The 14,955-nt window shown below is 33.6% G+C and overlaps 1 protein-coding gene across 1 annotated transcript in view; it reads right to left on the bottom strand.

Moving 5' to 3' along the window:
- lt (vacuolar protein sorting-associated protein light) overlaps positions 1-13,395 on the bottom strand; it is a 286,135-nt gene extending 272,740 nt beyond the window's left edge. The window contains exons 1-3 of the mRNA XM_090383057.1: positions 13,315-13,395; positions 12,750-12,809; positions 9,521-9,616 (exon numbers count right to left, since the gene is read on the bottom strand). Of these exons, the coding sequence (XP_090239183.1) occupies positions 9,521-9,616; positions 12,750-12,809; positions 13,315-13,395 (237 nt within the window). The remainder of the gene's footprint in view (positions 1-9,520; positions 9,617-12,749; positions 12,810-13,314) is intronic.
- Between the last annotated feature and the right edge of the window lie 1,560 nt (positions 13,396-14,955).

The raw sequence follows: 14,955 nt of genomic DNA, 5'->3' as shown, positions 1-14,955 counted from the left end.
AATGTTGATGGGGTTCTTCCTCTTGCTCAGAATAATCGCCTGAGAGGGCATAAATTCAAATTGAGGAAAGACAGTTGTAGGATAGATGTGTGGAAGTTTTCCTTTAGCCAGTGGGTGGTTGATTGCTGGAACAAACTTCCATTTGTCGTTGTACAAGTTGATAGCTTAAATAGATTCAAGGCAGAACTAGACAAATATTTGGAGTGATTGGATGGGTGAAATGAGAAGGGTATGTTTTTTTGGCTGATGCTATATAAGCTTGCTTTCTTGCATCATGTGCATTTGCTAATAAAATTGAGCATTACACTTTTGAACATCAAAAGATGGAAGTGGATATTTGTTGGTTGCCATTAGAAGCACCACAAGCTTGAATCCTACTGCAGCCACATGGAAGGAAGTTTTGCCATTCACCATTTCACATAAGTAGACAGATTCAAAGTACACTTTATGATGATAATGCATAGAATATGTGGGTTTTTGGGGTCATCTGCATGAAGTGTGACCAAGATAAATGTCTATTCCATTTGAGCAGGGTCTGATGAATGTCTCGACAATAATAATAACACAATGGCAAAGCTGAAAGCACCATAGATCTCTGTGTTGTTGACATATTACTTTGAAATAAATCTCGAAACTTGTATAAAAACAGTATCCATCCTGTTTTTATACAGAATGCTTTAACAATTCACTTCAGAATTAACATTTTACAGTTGCTGAATAGCATGTACACTGCACATTGGACTATGCCAATTTCATAAAATAATAAGGTTGTCAGCTTGCAAAAAAAAAAAAAAAAAAAAAAAAAAACCACCAAAAAAACAGTAATCATCATAAAAATGCAACCACATACCCACTGTTACCAAAAGTAATTGTAAAACCAAAAATCTAAAGTATGAAATAAACTGACTTGTCTGCTAGGACTAGATTTTAGAAATACAAGAGTAATTAAATGTAGAAATACTTTTGTATAATTAAGTGTAATTTTAAAGTATCATTAAAGCAAATTACAATGCCATTTTGTATTAGTAACACACAAAATTTGGTAAAAATGTGCCCAAATTACTGGCTAAACAACACTATGATACTGGCACTATCAATCCTAATTGATTGTGCCAATCTGAACTATGAAGATCATAAATTTCATCAAAAGTTTGTATCAAATAAGTAGGTCCTGTCTCCCAGAAATCATAAGGACATATATATATAAGGAAAGAAAAAGTTGAAAGGTATGGATATGGATAACAGGATTGAAATAAAGAACAGGGTTATTGAGATCAATGAAAAGCAATGTAGAAAGGAACTATAACTAAAAAAATAGTCATCTGTACCTGTCCAGATGATTTTGCATTGCATCTTTAACTAAGGACTTCATAATCTTCTCTTTGACAGCAGTCAAACTGACAAGTCTGTAGTTGCCCATTTCATTCTTTGAACCACATTTGTGAATGTAAGAGGTGTTTGCACATCTCCAGTCTAACAGACTTCATCTGAATCCAAGGATACTCTCATTATAATAGTGAATCTTTACTAGCATCTTTTGATGCTTTCTTCAGCATAATTGTACAGTTTCCTTGTTCACTTTTAAATGTAATAGTAATCACCTCACTTCTAGTTCCTTCTCTGTTATCATAAAATCATTCAATTCTAAATTAGTATTAGCAAGGTCACTGGTATCCTCCACTTCAGAAATTTCCTTACATGTGAATTTGGATGAAAATGTTTATTCAGCTTATCAGCAACCAGATCCTGAAATGGTTACTGATAAGCTGCAGCATCTGGAGACTAGGCACCTATGAAGTGATTTGATCGAGGTGTATAAGGTTTTGAATGGTTTGAGCAAGCTCAATGCCGATCAGATTCTTCCTCTTGCTCAGATTACATACTTGAGGGGGCATAAATTCAAATTGAGGAAAGAGAGTTGCTGAACAGACGTGCAGAAATTTACCTTTAGGCAGCAAGTGGTTGGTTGCTGGAACAAGCTTCCAACTGTTGTTGTTGTGAAGTTGATAGCTTAAATAAATTCAAAGAACTGGACATGGTTTTTTTTTGGCTAATGCTGTATAAGCTTGCTTTCTTGCATCAATGCCACTAATAATGCAATATCTATAAAACAAGACCGAAATTCATTAAAAAAAATGAAGTAAGCCTTTCAAGTAAAATTATAAAAGACAAATCATTTTCCATAAATTTTACGCCTTGAGTAAACTGTAAAACTTTGCAAGTACGAGTATGATGGCTATATATTGATGTGTGATGAGCTCTGAATGGTAATCAATTAATAAATGAATAAACACTTCCAGATGAGATTATATTATATGCGCCTAAATAAAAGAACAAGCAATTCAATAAAGTAAATTAATTATAAAAAAAATAGATGCTCTATTTTTTTAATAATTCATATATCAATACATGCCTTATATTTAAGTTTTCCCTTAAATATAAAAAAATTGCCAAGATTGGGAAGATAAAGAATATTAACTGATTGTTGATATTTAATGGTTAAGCTATACCTGTTAGGTGTAGCTTAACCATTAAATAATAACAATCAAAAATTAAACAATGTGAAACAATGTGTGCTCAACCAAATAACAATGTAAAAACGTTTTGACAAAACTTTTTGGTTGAAGGTTAATGACTAAAACTCGCTCTACCTTCCTAAACACAGACAATGTTTTACTAAGCGCAATTTTTGTTGTAAAATTTAAAATTTTCCACATTGTAATTGTGTGAGAACACCTGTCAACTGCTGTATGATCACTTTTATGCCTTTGTATATTGGTCGTAGCGCTAGACCTCATAGGCCTGCAAAAAAAATAAATAAATAAATAAATAAATATATATCAGCTTCACATACATAGGCACACCTACAGACAGGGCTGCCCCGTGCAGGTGTGCCCTACACAAAGGTGCCTGATCAGGAGGGGCGCCATTTCAAGACAATAAATAATAACAAATTTTTATACTATGCTCTTATTCGTGAAGTAAAACTTTACTACATAGATTGCATGACTTAAAATAAACAGTAAGGCAATAAAATATGAACAGTAAACTCTACAACCGATTAGCCACTTTGATGTACCGCTTCATGAGTGGTGCGTCAAAGCAGCTTTGAACATGTTCAGTGCGTCGACATCAGCATGTCGATATGTGATCCGCACTCAGCATTCTCAGAAATGACTTTTGTTTTGACTATTTTCAGTAATGCGAGTAATGCCACGCCACGCCACTCCAATGTGTGTAATGCCAAACTGTAATTTTGAATGTAGTCGCGTTGATATAGCCGCGTTGTGTAAGCAACACTTCCGTAGACCGTGGCAGCTGGCACCAGACTCGCAACATTGCTGAATGTCTTAGCGTTCGATAACGATGTTTGGGTTATACCGAAGAATGACAAAAACAATAAAGCTGGCATTGTATGATTTTTAGTTCAGGGATAGATTTAAACATGTGTTAAAGTATAAGAAAGGCATTCGACAGTTAACCCTACAACTGTTCACTTGTATTTCTTTGGTTCTTCACAATTATCCCTATTATTCTTAAATATAAATAAATAAAAAGTCTTATCGTGTTAAAACAAAGTGCAAGTTACTTCCCGGAATTTATAGAATAAGCATTAAGTATGTAAAATTCTATATTTTGTAAAAAAAGATATGTTTTGTTGCAAAAATGATGTATTTTGTGAAAAAAGGAAATATTTTGTCGAACAAAAACTATATTTTCTTAGATAATATGTAATTTAAACCCTAGATGTCAGAAAAAACATCAAATAAGTTATCTAGAGCTCAAAACAGAAAAAGAAGGTTACAACGAGAACAGATCGAACATAAATTAGCCGGATCACTGAACAAATTTCTGACTTCAGTACCGCCAACAGAAACTGTTAAGAAATAAAGAACGGAAAGTTTTGACGAAGCAAGCACTTCGAGCACCTCTACTTCAAAGGAGAACACTGAAGAACAAACAGTACAACAAGATAAGTTTGAAGAAACTGATATATCTAATGAAGAAGAAACTGGCCTCACCATAATGTCACCAGAAGTTGCAGTTAAAGAAATCTTGGATTCTGATTCAGAGAAACCCGAAACTTTGAATTTTAGTTTTAAATTTTGATGTTAATGATCCAGGTGCTTGGCCAAAACATGTAATCACAAAAATTAGAGATTGTTTAGTTGAAAATTGTCCTCGTAAAGTAGTTAATAAGGATTTTCCTAAAGACGAATCGGGTAACAAGTTTTCCAAATCATATTATTATTGAATGTTACCAAATGGAGAAAAAATTACCAGAAGTTATTTAGTTTATTCAGAATCACAAGATTCGGTTTTTTGTAAAATATTGTTTTTACAATTATTTATTTTACAATTATCATTGTAAAATATTTGGTGATCAAAATACGCAACTTACTAATGAATACGGTTGTAATGATTGGAAACACTCGAGTCATATATTAAAAAAACACGAAACAAATTCTGCGCACATTAAAAACGGTTCAAAATATAGCGAACTTAAAAGGTCGTTAAGTAATAAATGTACGATTGATTCGACACAACAAAGATTATACGAAACTGAGAAAAAAATATCGGCAATCTGTTATAGAACGGTTAATCTACATAATACAATATTTGTCAAGACAGTGTATAGGCGCCTCCGTAGCCAGGAGCGGCAGTGCGTAGCACATGCTTCTTGATTAGACCGGGGTTCGAGCCTGTGACCACCAAATACAGAGGATGCGGAAAGGTCAAGAAATGACCACCGCATATCCCCAGAGCAATATGGCCTTAGTTGCTAATGCTCCTAAAAACCAAATAACAACAACAACAACAACAGTGTACAGCTTTTAGAGGTTCCTCAAAGAATCTATTTGATAATGATAACTTTTTAAAATTAGTGGAAACTGTTGATAAATTTGATTCAATAATGGCAGAACATTTGCATTGTATCCAAACATCACAAAAACAGAATGTTGCTCATTATTTAGGTGACAGGATACAAAATTAAATCATTAATATTATTTCTGAAGCCACAAAACAAAAAATTTTAGAAATGGTTAAAGAGTCAAAATACTATTCTTTAATTATTGATACTACCCCAGACTTGAGCCACACAGAACAATTGACTATTGTTATTAGATTTGTTTATCATAATAAAGGTACAAATATCACAGAAATTCGTGAACATTTTTTGGGTTTTCAGTCTGTAGACGATACTTCTGGTCAGGGATTATTCGAATTTATGATAAATCTTTTAAAATTACTGAATATCAATATTTCGGATTTACGTGAACAAGCGTATGACGATGGTGCCATGCAAGGCAAACATAATGGACTCCAGCAAAAAATCATTGAGATAAATTCAAGAGCTTTTTTCATTCCACGTGCTGCTCATTCTTTAAATTTGGTAATTAATGATGCAGCTAAAATTTCATTTGAAAAAGTTAATTTTTTTGTGGTAATATAGGAATTGTACAATTATTTTTCAGTATCTGTGAAGCATTGGACTATATTAAAAAAACATATTCAAAATTTAAGTTTAAAACCGCTTTCTACTACTAGGTGGGAAAGTAAAATTGAAGCAATAAGGCCGTAAAAAGTAACATCAGAGAAATTTATCAGGCTCTTTTAGATATTACAGAAGATGATACTAAAGATATCGATTCTAGATTTCAGGCTGACAACTTAATTTCAAAAATGTGTTCATTTAAATTTGTTTGCTCTATTAATATTTGGCACAACATCTTAAGTCTCGTCCGTAGCCGAGTGGGCAGGAGCGGGAGTGCAGTAGCACACGCTCTTTGAGTAGACCGGGGTTCAATCCCCTGCCTGCTGAATACGGTTGATCTGCCAACCCGCACTGGACCAGCGTGGTAGATTATGGTCCATTTCCCTCAACATGAATTGTTGAGGAGGCTTCCATCCTGCAGTGGGTTGATAATGGCTGCACTTTACTTTACTTTTTACTTAAGTCTCGTAAATTTTGTAACCAAAATGATACAGAATCCAACATTTAATTTACAAACGGTTACAGAAAATCTCGATCTCATTACAAAGGCTTTGAAGAATCGCAGGTGACCAATCAAAACTTTGAAAACATTATTACTTCTGCAAAGGAAGTGGCAAACGATCAACGTCAATCCTGTTTTTCCAGAAATTTGAAAGAGAACAAAAAAGAGAATGTTTGAATATGAAGCATCAGATGAGTCAATAAATAATGCTAAAAGAACAAAATTTTAAAATCCAATTTTTTATCACGGTTTTAGACACCACAATATCATCAATTATAGAAAGATTTTTACAGTTGAAACCTCACAATGAAGACTTTAAACTTATCCACAACAAAAGCAAATTAAAAGAATGGAGTAATGAAGATTTATTGAAACACTGCAAAGATATATACATAAAACTGAGTGACAATAAAAATTCGGATGATCGAGATATTGACGGTATGACTTTGTTTTAGGAATGCAATGTTTTATAAAAGAAGATATGTGACTTTGCAATGTTTTATAAAAAAAGATGTCTCCTCACGATGTTTTAAACTATATATATATGAAAATTAATTAACCGATGTTTCCAAATACTACCATTGTATTGCCTATTTATTTAACGTTACCTGTGGCTTGTGGGGAAAGGAGTTTTTCAAAACTAAAATTAATAAAAAATTATTTGCAATCAACAATGTCCGAAGAACGTTTTACCGATTTATCAATAATATCAATAGAAAATAATATTATGGATACTTTAGATATAAAAGATATAATTAAGAATTTTGTGGTGGCTAAAGCTAGGAGGATAAATATGCAATAAATGACATATCATATATACCAAAGTCCAAAATGTTTTTTTTGAGATTCTCTATTTTTATGTACACATACGTATATCTTGTATATCCATTATCCTAAATAAATAAATAAAAAAATTCTTGAAATTAATTTCATATTAATTTGCAAATTCTATTTTATGGGGGCTGTTTGCTTGTTATTTGGTTTTTAGGAGCATTAGCAACTAAGGCCATATTGCTCCAGGGATATGCGGTGGTCAATCCCTGACCTTTCCACATTCTCTGTATTTGGTGGTCATGGGCTCGAACCCCAGTCTAATCAAGAAGGGTGTGCTACGCACTGCTGCTCCTGCCCACCTGGCTACGGAGGCGCCTTTTTATGGGGGCACTGAAATATAACTTTGAACAAAGGCGCCTCTTACCCACGGGGCAGCACTGCCTACAGAGAAGGGGAATAAAGGCCATCTAAGAACATTATGTTACATTATATAATTGTATTGTCATATTATCATCCCAACATAAGCTACAATATGTTATGATGCTTGAAAAAGCAACCAATGTGGAACACACATATCCAGACAAAAAAAATCTGTGGGTGCACCACTATGTACATATGTTGTGTATTTATAGATACAAACTCTTGTATATAGGGTGTTTCAATTAATAGATAATGGGTTCTACCTGGCTTCTTTTTAGATTTAGGCCATCTGTGGTCTGCTATAAGGCAGAGATGAATATAATCCCATCTCTGAATCAGTTGATATTTAACCCTTCCACTACATCAATTAATATTCAACCTTATTCTGTCCTTGCATTGGGTGCTTTACTGTTGCATTATTTATATTCTTTGAATTTGATATCTATAGGATCTAATAATTAATTTATTGCTCTAAATTCCACTGATTTCCTATAACATATCTCCTAATCTGTGATTGATTATATTTTTAAATAAAACCTTTGATTTCAAATATTTCACTTCTTTTTAAATTAAAGTGACTAGATGTCCCAGATTTAATTCATTTGCCCTGCATTGCAAACTGTCCTGGAAAATGTACTGGATTGGACATGTAGCCTCCATACTTATATCATGAATCACAATTTTTGTATTTTTTATTTTATTCTGCATCCTTGTGTCATGAAATAAAAGAATGCCAAAAGATATGAGGTGGGTCAAATTATTTAAACATTTTAACACAAGGGACATACCATGCAAGCATTTGAAGAGAGTAATTGGATTTGCATTATGTTTGCTGGGAACTGATGGTGCAACGGAAAGAGTTTTTTCGGTAGTAAATAAATTGTAGCGTCAGAAAAAACACAATGACCGTAAAAACAAACTTTCAGAATGAATGGCTGTGTGAAATGGGATTTTATTTTTTGGCTGATACTGTATAAGCTTGCTTTCTTGCATCATATGCCTCTACCAACAATAATGAAATGCTGTGACAAGACTTTAAGTGCAATTTGGTTAATTCTTGTGAAGAATTTTACGAAGAAATAGCAAATAATTAAAAATTAAGAAAAATTCACTCCGTGAAAAAATATTTAATTATATTATTTAATTTCTATTTTTATTGTTAAAAGAGGTATGTATTTTTATTATTATTTCACAGAAATAATATAATATAGGTGTGAAATAAAACAAATATGTGAAAAAAAAAGCAAATATAGGCTATAATATCTGTTTTGTTTTTTTTGTGATACGATAGTGTGATATTTTATTTTATAAATTTAATTCAAAGAAGTATATGTATTTAATTTATATTTTGTATGTGAATATTTTTTTATAAATAAAAAATATGTGCATATATATATATATATATATATATATATATTTTTTTTTTTTTTTTTTTTCTTGCATTTTACTCTGATCCAAGCCCGAGGCGGGATTCGAACCCGCGACCTTTGGGTTGCCAGGCAGGCACTTTAACCACCTGGCTAGCCCGGTCGGCATATATTGTTTTTAGAGGGGAATAAAATCAATGTCCCGCATTGGAATACTAAGGATCTGGTCACTTTAATTTAAATGTTACACTAAACTTACTTAAAGTACCATGCTATTGTTTATTCAAAATTCATACACGTTTGTTTCATAATACATACTTCACAACATTAGTTGGAATGTGCGAAACAGTATGTCCTAAACAGATTGTCATGGTTGTGGTTCTCTCAACATGTTTGCTGTGAGAGTCTATACTCTTTACATAGATATATATATATATATATATATATATATATATATATATATATATATATATATATATATATTTTTTTTTTTTTTTTTTTTTAATTATATTTCTGAAAATTACAACCTATAGAAATGTAAAAGCAGTTAATAATAAATGAATAATACAAAAGATGCCTTTAAGATTTTGGTACTCTGTACCAGCACATAGACAAGTGCTATCTGGGATCAATCCTTATAAATTTACAGATTTATTGCACTTAATAAAAATGTTTGTACAATATTGGAACTTTTGTATTTAAAAAAAAAAAAAAAAATTCAATATTGAAAATTAATTTTTAAAAATATTTTTCCATCCAAAGTATCATTTTTTAAAGCAAAATTGCCATTACCTTTTGAATCACTTATATAATTTAATTACCTTCAAAAAGTACTGTTAAGCAGTTTGTATAACCTTATAACTTGATAATTTTTACCACTGACAAGTTATAAGAAGTCAATAATACCTTTTTTTTTTTTTAAGATAACATTGACGAAGGAAAATACTATAGATCATTTACCTTTGGATGTACTGTTAAGCAACTAGCAGCAGCTTTCTTCAAAAGTGCAGGAACATCATTATTTAAACGAACATATCTTAATTTAGGTTCTGTATCCTATAAGAGAGTAAAATATACAAATCAGAAACACTCAATTCCACACACACACACATGGAAAGATTAATAGAGTAACATTTCCAAAAAGACGTGGGATTCCCTAAGGTTCAGTATTAGGACCACTGTTGTTTTTGATTTTCATAAATGACATCGATGAAGGGATAGAGGGTGTGATATCTAAATTTACAGATGATGTAAAGATTGGTGGAGTAGTTAATGATTACCGCCAAGCAGAGCTTCTTCAGAGTGACCTAGATGGACCTCAGGAATGGTCAGAAAAATGGCAGCTATGCTTTAATCCAGCAAAGTGTAAGGTATTGCACCTGGGGAACAGTAACCCCAACTTATACACTTGGCTTTTTTTTTTTTTTTTGTTTTTGGTTTTTAGGAGCATTAGCAACTAAGGCCATATTGCTCCGGGAATATGCGGTGGTCATTCCCTTGACCTTTCCGCATCCTCCGTATTTGGTGGTGACGGGCTCGAACCCCGGTCTAATCAAGAAGCGTGTGCTACGCACTGCTGCTCCTTCCCACCTGGCTACGGAGACGCCCCTATACACTTGGCAGAGTTAAACTAAAGCCAGTAGTGGAGGAAAGGGACTTGGGTATTATAATACAGTCAGACATGAAATTCTCTGAGCATTGTAGACTGGTTGCAAGGAAGGCCCATGGTGTCTTATTGATGATATATCGAACAATTGCTAGTAGAGATAAGGACATCATAATCCCATTATACAGGGTGTCTCAAAAATATTGGTACAAACGTTTAGGGGAGGTAGGTAACATCTAAAGGAATGTTATGTTATGTTATTTGGTTTTTAGGAGCATTAGCAACTAAGGCCATATTGCTCCGGGGATATGCAGTGGTCATTCCCTGACCTGTCTGCATTCTCCGTATTTGGTGGTCACGGGCTCGAACCCCGGTCTAATCAAGAAGCGTGTGCTACGCACTGCCGCTCCTGCTCACCTGGCTACGGAGGCACCATTTAAAGGAATGTGAATCGCATAGGAACCCATAACCGGAAACGTCACCATAAGTCGGTACACGGTGCTGTTCATCAGTTCGCGAGAGGGAAAATTTCTGGTTTACTCATTCAAGCAGTAGTCGCCGCACGAAGAGCATGCATCGATATACGAACTGTGAGACATGCACCTAGTGTATGGATTAGCAGAGGGCCCACACGTTGTACGCCCCATGCAGCACAACATCGCTTCGCAATAAATGTGTGGGCAGGTATGGGTCGGTGACTGCTTAGTCAGCCCATACCTGTTACCATCCCGCATGAATTCCACTAAATATCGGATCTTTCTTGAACAAGTTCTACAAGGTGATGATGTTCCAGCAAATGTGAGCCGCAATATTTGGTTTGAACAAGACGGGGTGCCTGGCCATTATGAACATTCGTGACCATTTGAACAGGTGTTTTGGGCGTCGATGGATTGGCCGTGGTGGATCCCTTGCCTGGCTCCCACACTCACCTGATTTATCGAGCCTTGATTTTTTTCTGTGGGGGGGGCCCTCAAATCTATCGTGTATGAATCGCCTGTGGAGACGGAAATGGATCTCGTGGCAAGACTCATCTGCGCTGCTGCTACTGTCAAAGAAACTCCAGGTGTGTTCGACCGTGTCCGCCAATCCATGCTGCGTCAGTGTCACACATGCATCGCGTCTCATGGTGGAACCTTCGAACATCTGTTGTAACATCATGAAATGCATCAATCTCGTACTCCATTGTTAATATTATGTCAAATAAATGTTTGCCACTAATTACTGTCTTGTGCCTCTGCTACTACTTTCCCGTGGCGTTTCTGGTTATAGGTTCCTATGCGATTCACATTCCTTTAGATGTTACCTACTTCCCCTAAACATTTGTACCAATATTTTTGTTCTCTTTGAGGATGTTGTGGTCTAACAATGTGGTCTAAGGCCATATTGCCTTAGACCACATTGTTTCATACACATATAAGTATGAAGGCTATTGTTAGACCACACTTGGAATACTGTGTTCAAGTATGGAGACTGCACCTAAAGAAAAACATTGTGTTTCTTGAAAGGATCCAAAGAAGGGTAACTCGCCTGGTGAAATCGGCAAAACACCGTTCAAATGAGGAAAGACTTTGAATGTGTGGTTTGCATAGCTTGGAAACTAGGCACCTTAGAGGAGACTTGATTGAGGTGTTTAAGGCTCTGAGGCATAAGCAAAATGAATAATTATGAAATTTTCACGGTTATAAATGATTCTAGAACAAGGGGCCATAATTTCAAGTTACAGGTGGAGATGTTTAGACTGGATTGCAGGAAGTTTTATTTTAGCCAGCAAGTTATAAATTACTGAAATAAGTTACCTACATGGGTGTAGAGGCTAACAGTTTGGGAGAAGTCACAGGTCAGCTGGAAAATTACCTACGGGAGGAGGGAAACACATAGAATGTCTATTTCCTTTTCTCTTATTTCATTTATTGTTATTATTTTATTTTTATTTTATTTATTTCTGTCATTTTATTATTATTCTTTTTATTTTATTTATTTCTGTTATTTTATTTTATTATTATTTTTTTTGGTTGGTGCAGCATAAACCATAGGCTTCCTTGCACCATGTGGCCATTGCTAATACTAAAGTGCTTTAATAAATATTATAGTAGTTTTGACAACACTTTTTGTTTAAAAAAAAAAAACATTTTAAAAAATATTTATGCATTGCATTAAATTTCTTTTGATAGTAATAACTTTAATAATGATACACTGCTATGCCTCTATACTTAACAAAAAACTAACAAGTGATTTTTGGTTATCTTTAAGCAAACTATCACAAATATATTATGAAGAAAACCTTGTCAAATTTTCATTTGAAAGGGGGCAAGAGGCAGAAATCTTGAAACAAGTTTTGTTCCAAGATTTCTGTTTTTTATTTTCAAGATTTCATTTGAACAAGTGTTGCACTTGTTCTCTTTGAGGATGTTGTTTTTGATACCACAGCAGTACTGTGTATCAAAAGAACACCATTCTAAAGTCCTAACATTATGATTAACAGTTCCAAAACAAACATTTCATGGTGAATAATCATGTATTAATAAGCAAACAAAACAAATAAAATTTCAACATAAAAAATAATTTAACAAAAGCAGTTCTCACTTCCTCATAAGAGTCATCAGTAAAACTATCATCATCGTCATCGTCATCATCTTGTATTTTCTAAATCAAAAAAATAAAAAATATGCCATTTTAACTGTCTACATTATAAGAAAAATTAATTCTAATTAAATAAATAACTGTAATTAATTCAAAGTAATGCCAAAAGTGGTTTTGCATATTTTTATTCTAATTATGTCTTTTTTTCTTAAACATTTTCTATATCAGTCATATACTCTATATATATATATTCTACAAAGATTATGAAATTTTTTCAGCAAATGTTTCAAGCCACAAAACAATAAAAATATCAAACCGATTTGCATGTTTTTATAGCTGAAAAACCTGAAGCTACTAACGAACGGAGGGGTGAAATGGGAGTAGTGGTTGTTTTTTTTTTTTTTTTTTTTTTTTTTTGGCTGATGCTGAATAAGCTTTCTTTCTTGCATCATATGCCTCTGCTAATGCTAATTACATTGTAAAGAACTCTATAAAGAAATTTAAAAAAGGAAATGCAACTTTCAATCGCATAATTCTTTAAAATGATTTCTACCTCCACTGCACTTACATCCTCTGCATCTAGCTCTTCCGGCAATAAATCACAGAAGTAATTTATTGATGGAAGAGCTTTACACTCATCCCAAAGCATAACACCTCATATATGACGATTTTGGATTATCAATAAAAGTTAAACATATACATATTTTATATAGCATTAGCATTAGTACAGGAACATGATGCAAGAAAGCAAGCTTATATAGCATCAGCCACAAAAAAAAAAAAAAAAAACCCTTCCCATTTCACTGATCCATTTGTTCCAAATGTTTGTCTAGTTTTGCCTTGAATTTATTTAAGCTATCAACTTCCACATGTTTGTCTAGTTTTGCCTTGAATTTATTTAAGCTATCAACTTCTACAACAACAAATGGAAGTTTGTTCCAGCAATCAACTACCCACTGACTAAAGGCAAATTTCTGCACATCTATTCTATAACTGTCTTTCCTCAGTTTGAATCTATGCCCTCTCAGGTTTGTAATCTGAGCAAGAGGAAGAATTCCATCAGCATTAAGCCTGCTCAACCCATTCAAGGCCTTATACACCTCAATCAGATCGCCTCGCAGTTGCCTAGTCTCCAGAAGCTGCAATTTGCAGAACTTAAGCCTTTCTACATAAGAGCACCCATTTGTTCTCTTCACCAGTCTTGTTGCTCTTCTCTGTATTCATTCTAGTTACTCCACATCCTTCCTAAAATGAGGCTTCCAAACCTGTACACAGTATTCAAGGTGAGGCCTGATCATTGCCTTATACAAGGGGATAATCACCTTCTTATCCCTGTTTGGAAAATTCCTGTAGGAAATAATATTTAATAAAATAAAATTAAGTGAGTCACAATTCATGAAGCTTATATATATATATATATAACTTGCCTTACTATTTTTTTCTATTTCTGTTTTTTTAAAATTGTGTTTTTATATTTTCCAAATCATCTAGAAACATAACCCCTCCTTTACTGCAATTCATGAAAACCTCCCCTATAAATCCCTTCCTTACCTACACTAAAAACTGACAAAACAGATATCTGAACAGATTCAGAAGATAAAAATAAAAAATAAATAACCTGCTTCACCAACAAATAAAATATATTCAAACATGCCGGTTTCCATCACATGCTTAATATAGTGTATTTCCTGCAATATAAGATGTACCAGAATAAGAGACACACCCATAATTCAGCAAAGATTATTGGGGGGGGGGAACTCATTTCATTGCATGTATCACAATACCTCTAAATCTTTTTACACAAATGCATTTTATTACACATATGAATATTTTCATAATACCATAAAAACTAAGGTTAACTCAAAATATTTTAATCATCTCAAAATTCATATACAAAAAAATTATCCTAATTCATCTTTAATGAATAATAGCAAAATTTGGCAAACAAAATGTAATGATAAAAGAAAAAATCAAGTTTTTATTCATCTTCAAAATCTGGAAATCCATCACTGCTGTCATCCTCATCGTAAGGATCATTACACTCATCCTCATGGTCACTGCTGCTGTCTGATAGTGAACTGCCATTCTCATCAAACAGAATACAGTGCATTCCGGATAATGGGACCACATCAGGGAAAATTAAATGTGGTCCTATTATGCAGCTGGTTCCATTAACTGTAGCTTAAGAGAAAGCCAAAAAAATAATAAT

Source organism: Mastigoproctus giganteus, chromosome 10, assembly GCF_048544385.1.
Source record: "Mastigoproctus giganteus isolate SK-2022 chromosome 10, ASM4854438v1, whole genome shotgun sequence".
Taxonomy (NCBI): domain Eukaryota; kingdom Metazoa; phylum Arthropoda; class Arachnida; order Uropygi; family Thelyphonidae; genus Mastigoproctus; species Mastigoproctus giganteus.
Note: the sequence above shows the minus strand (reverse complement) of the source record. Positions and strands in the feature narration are given on the sequence as shown.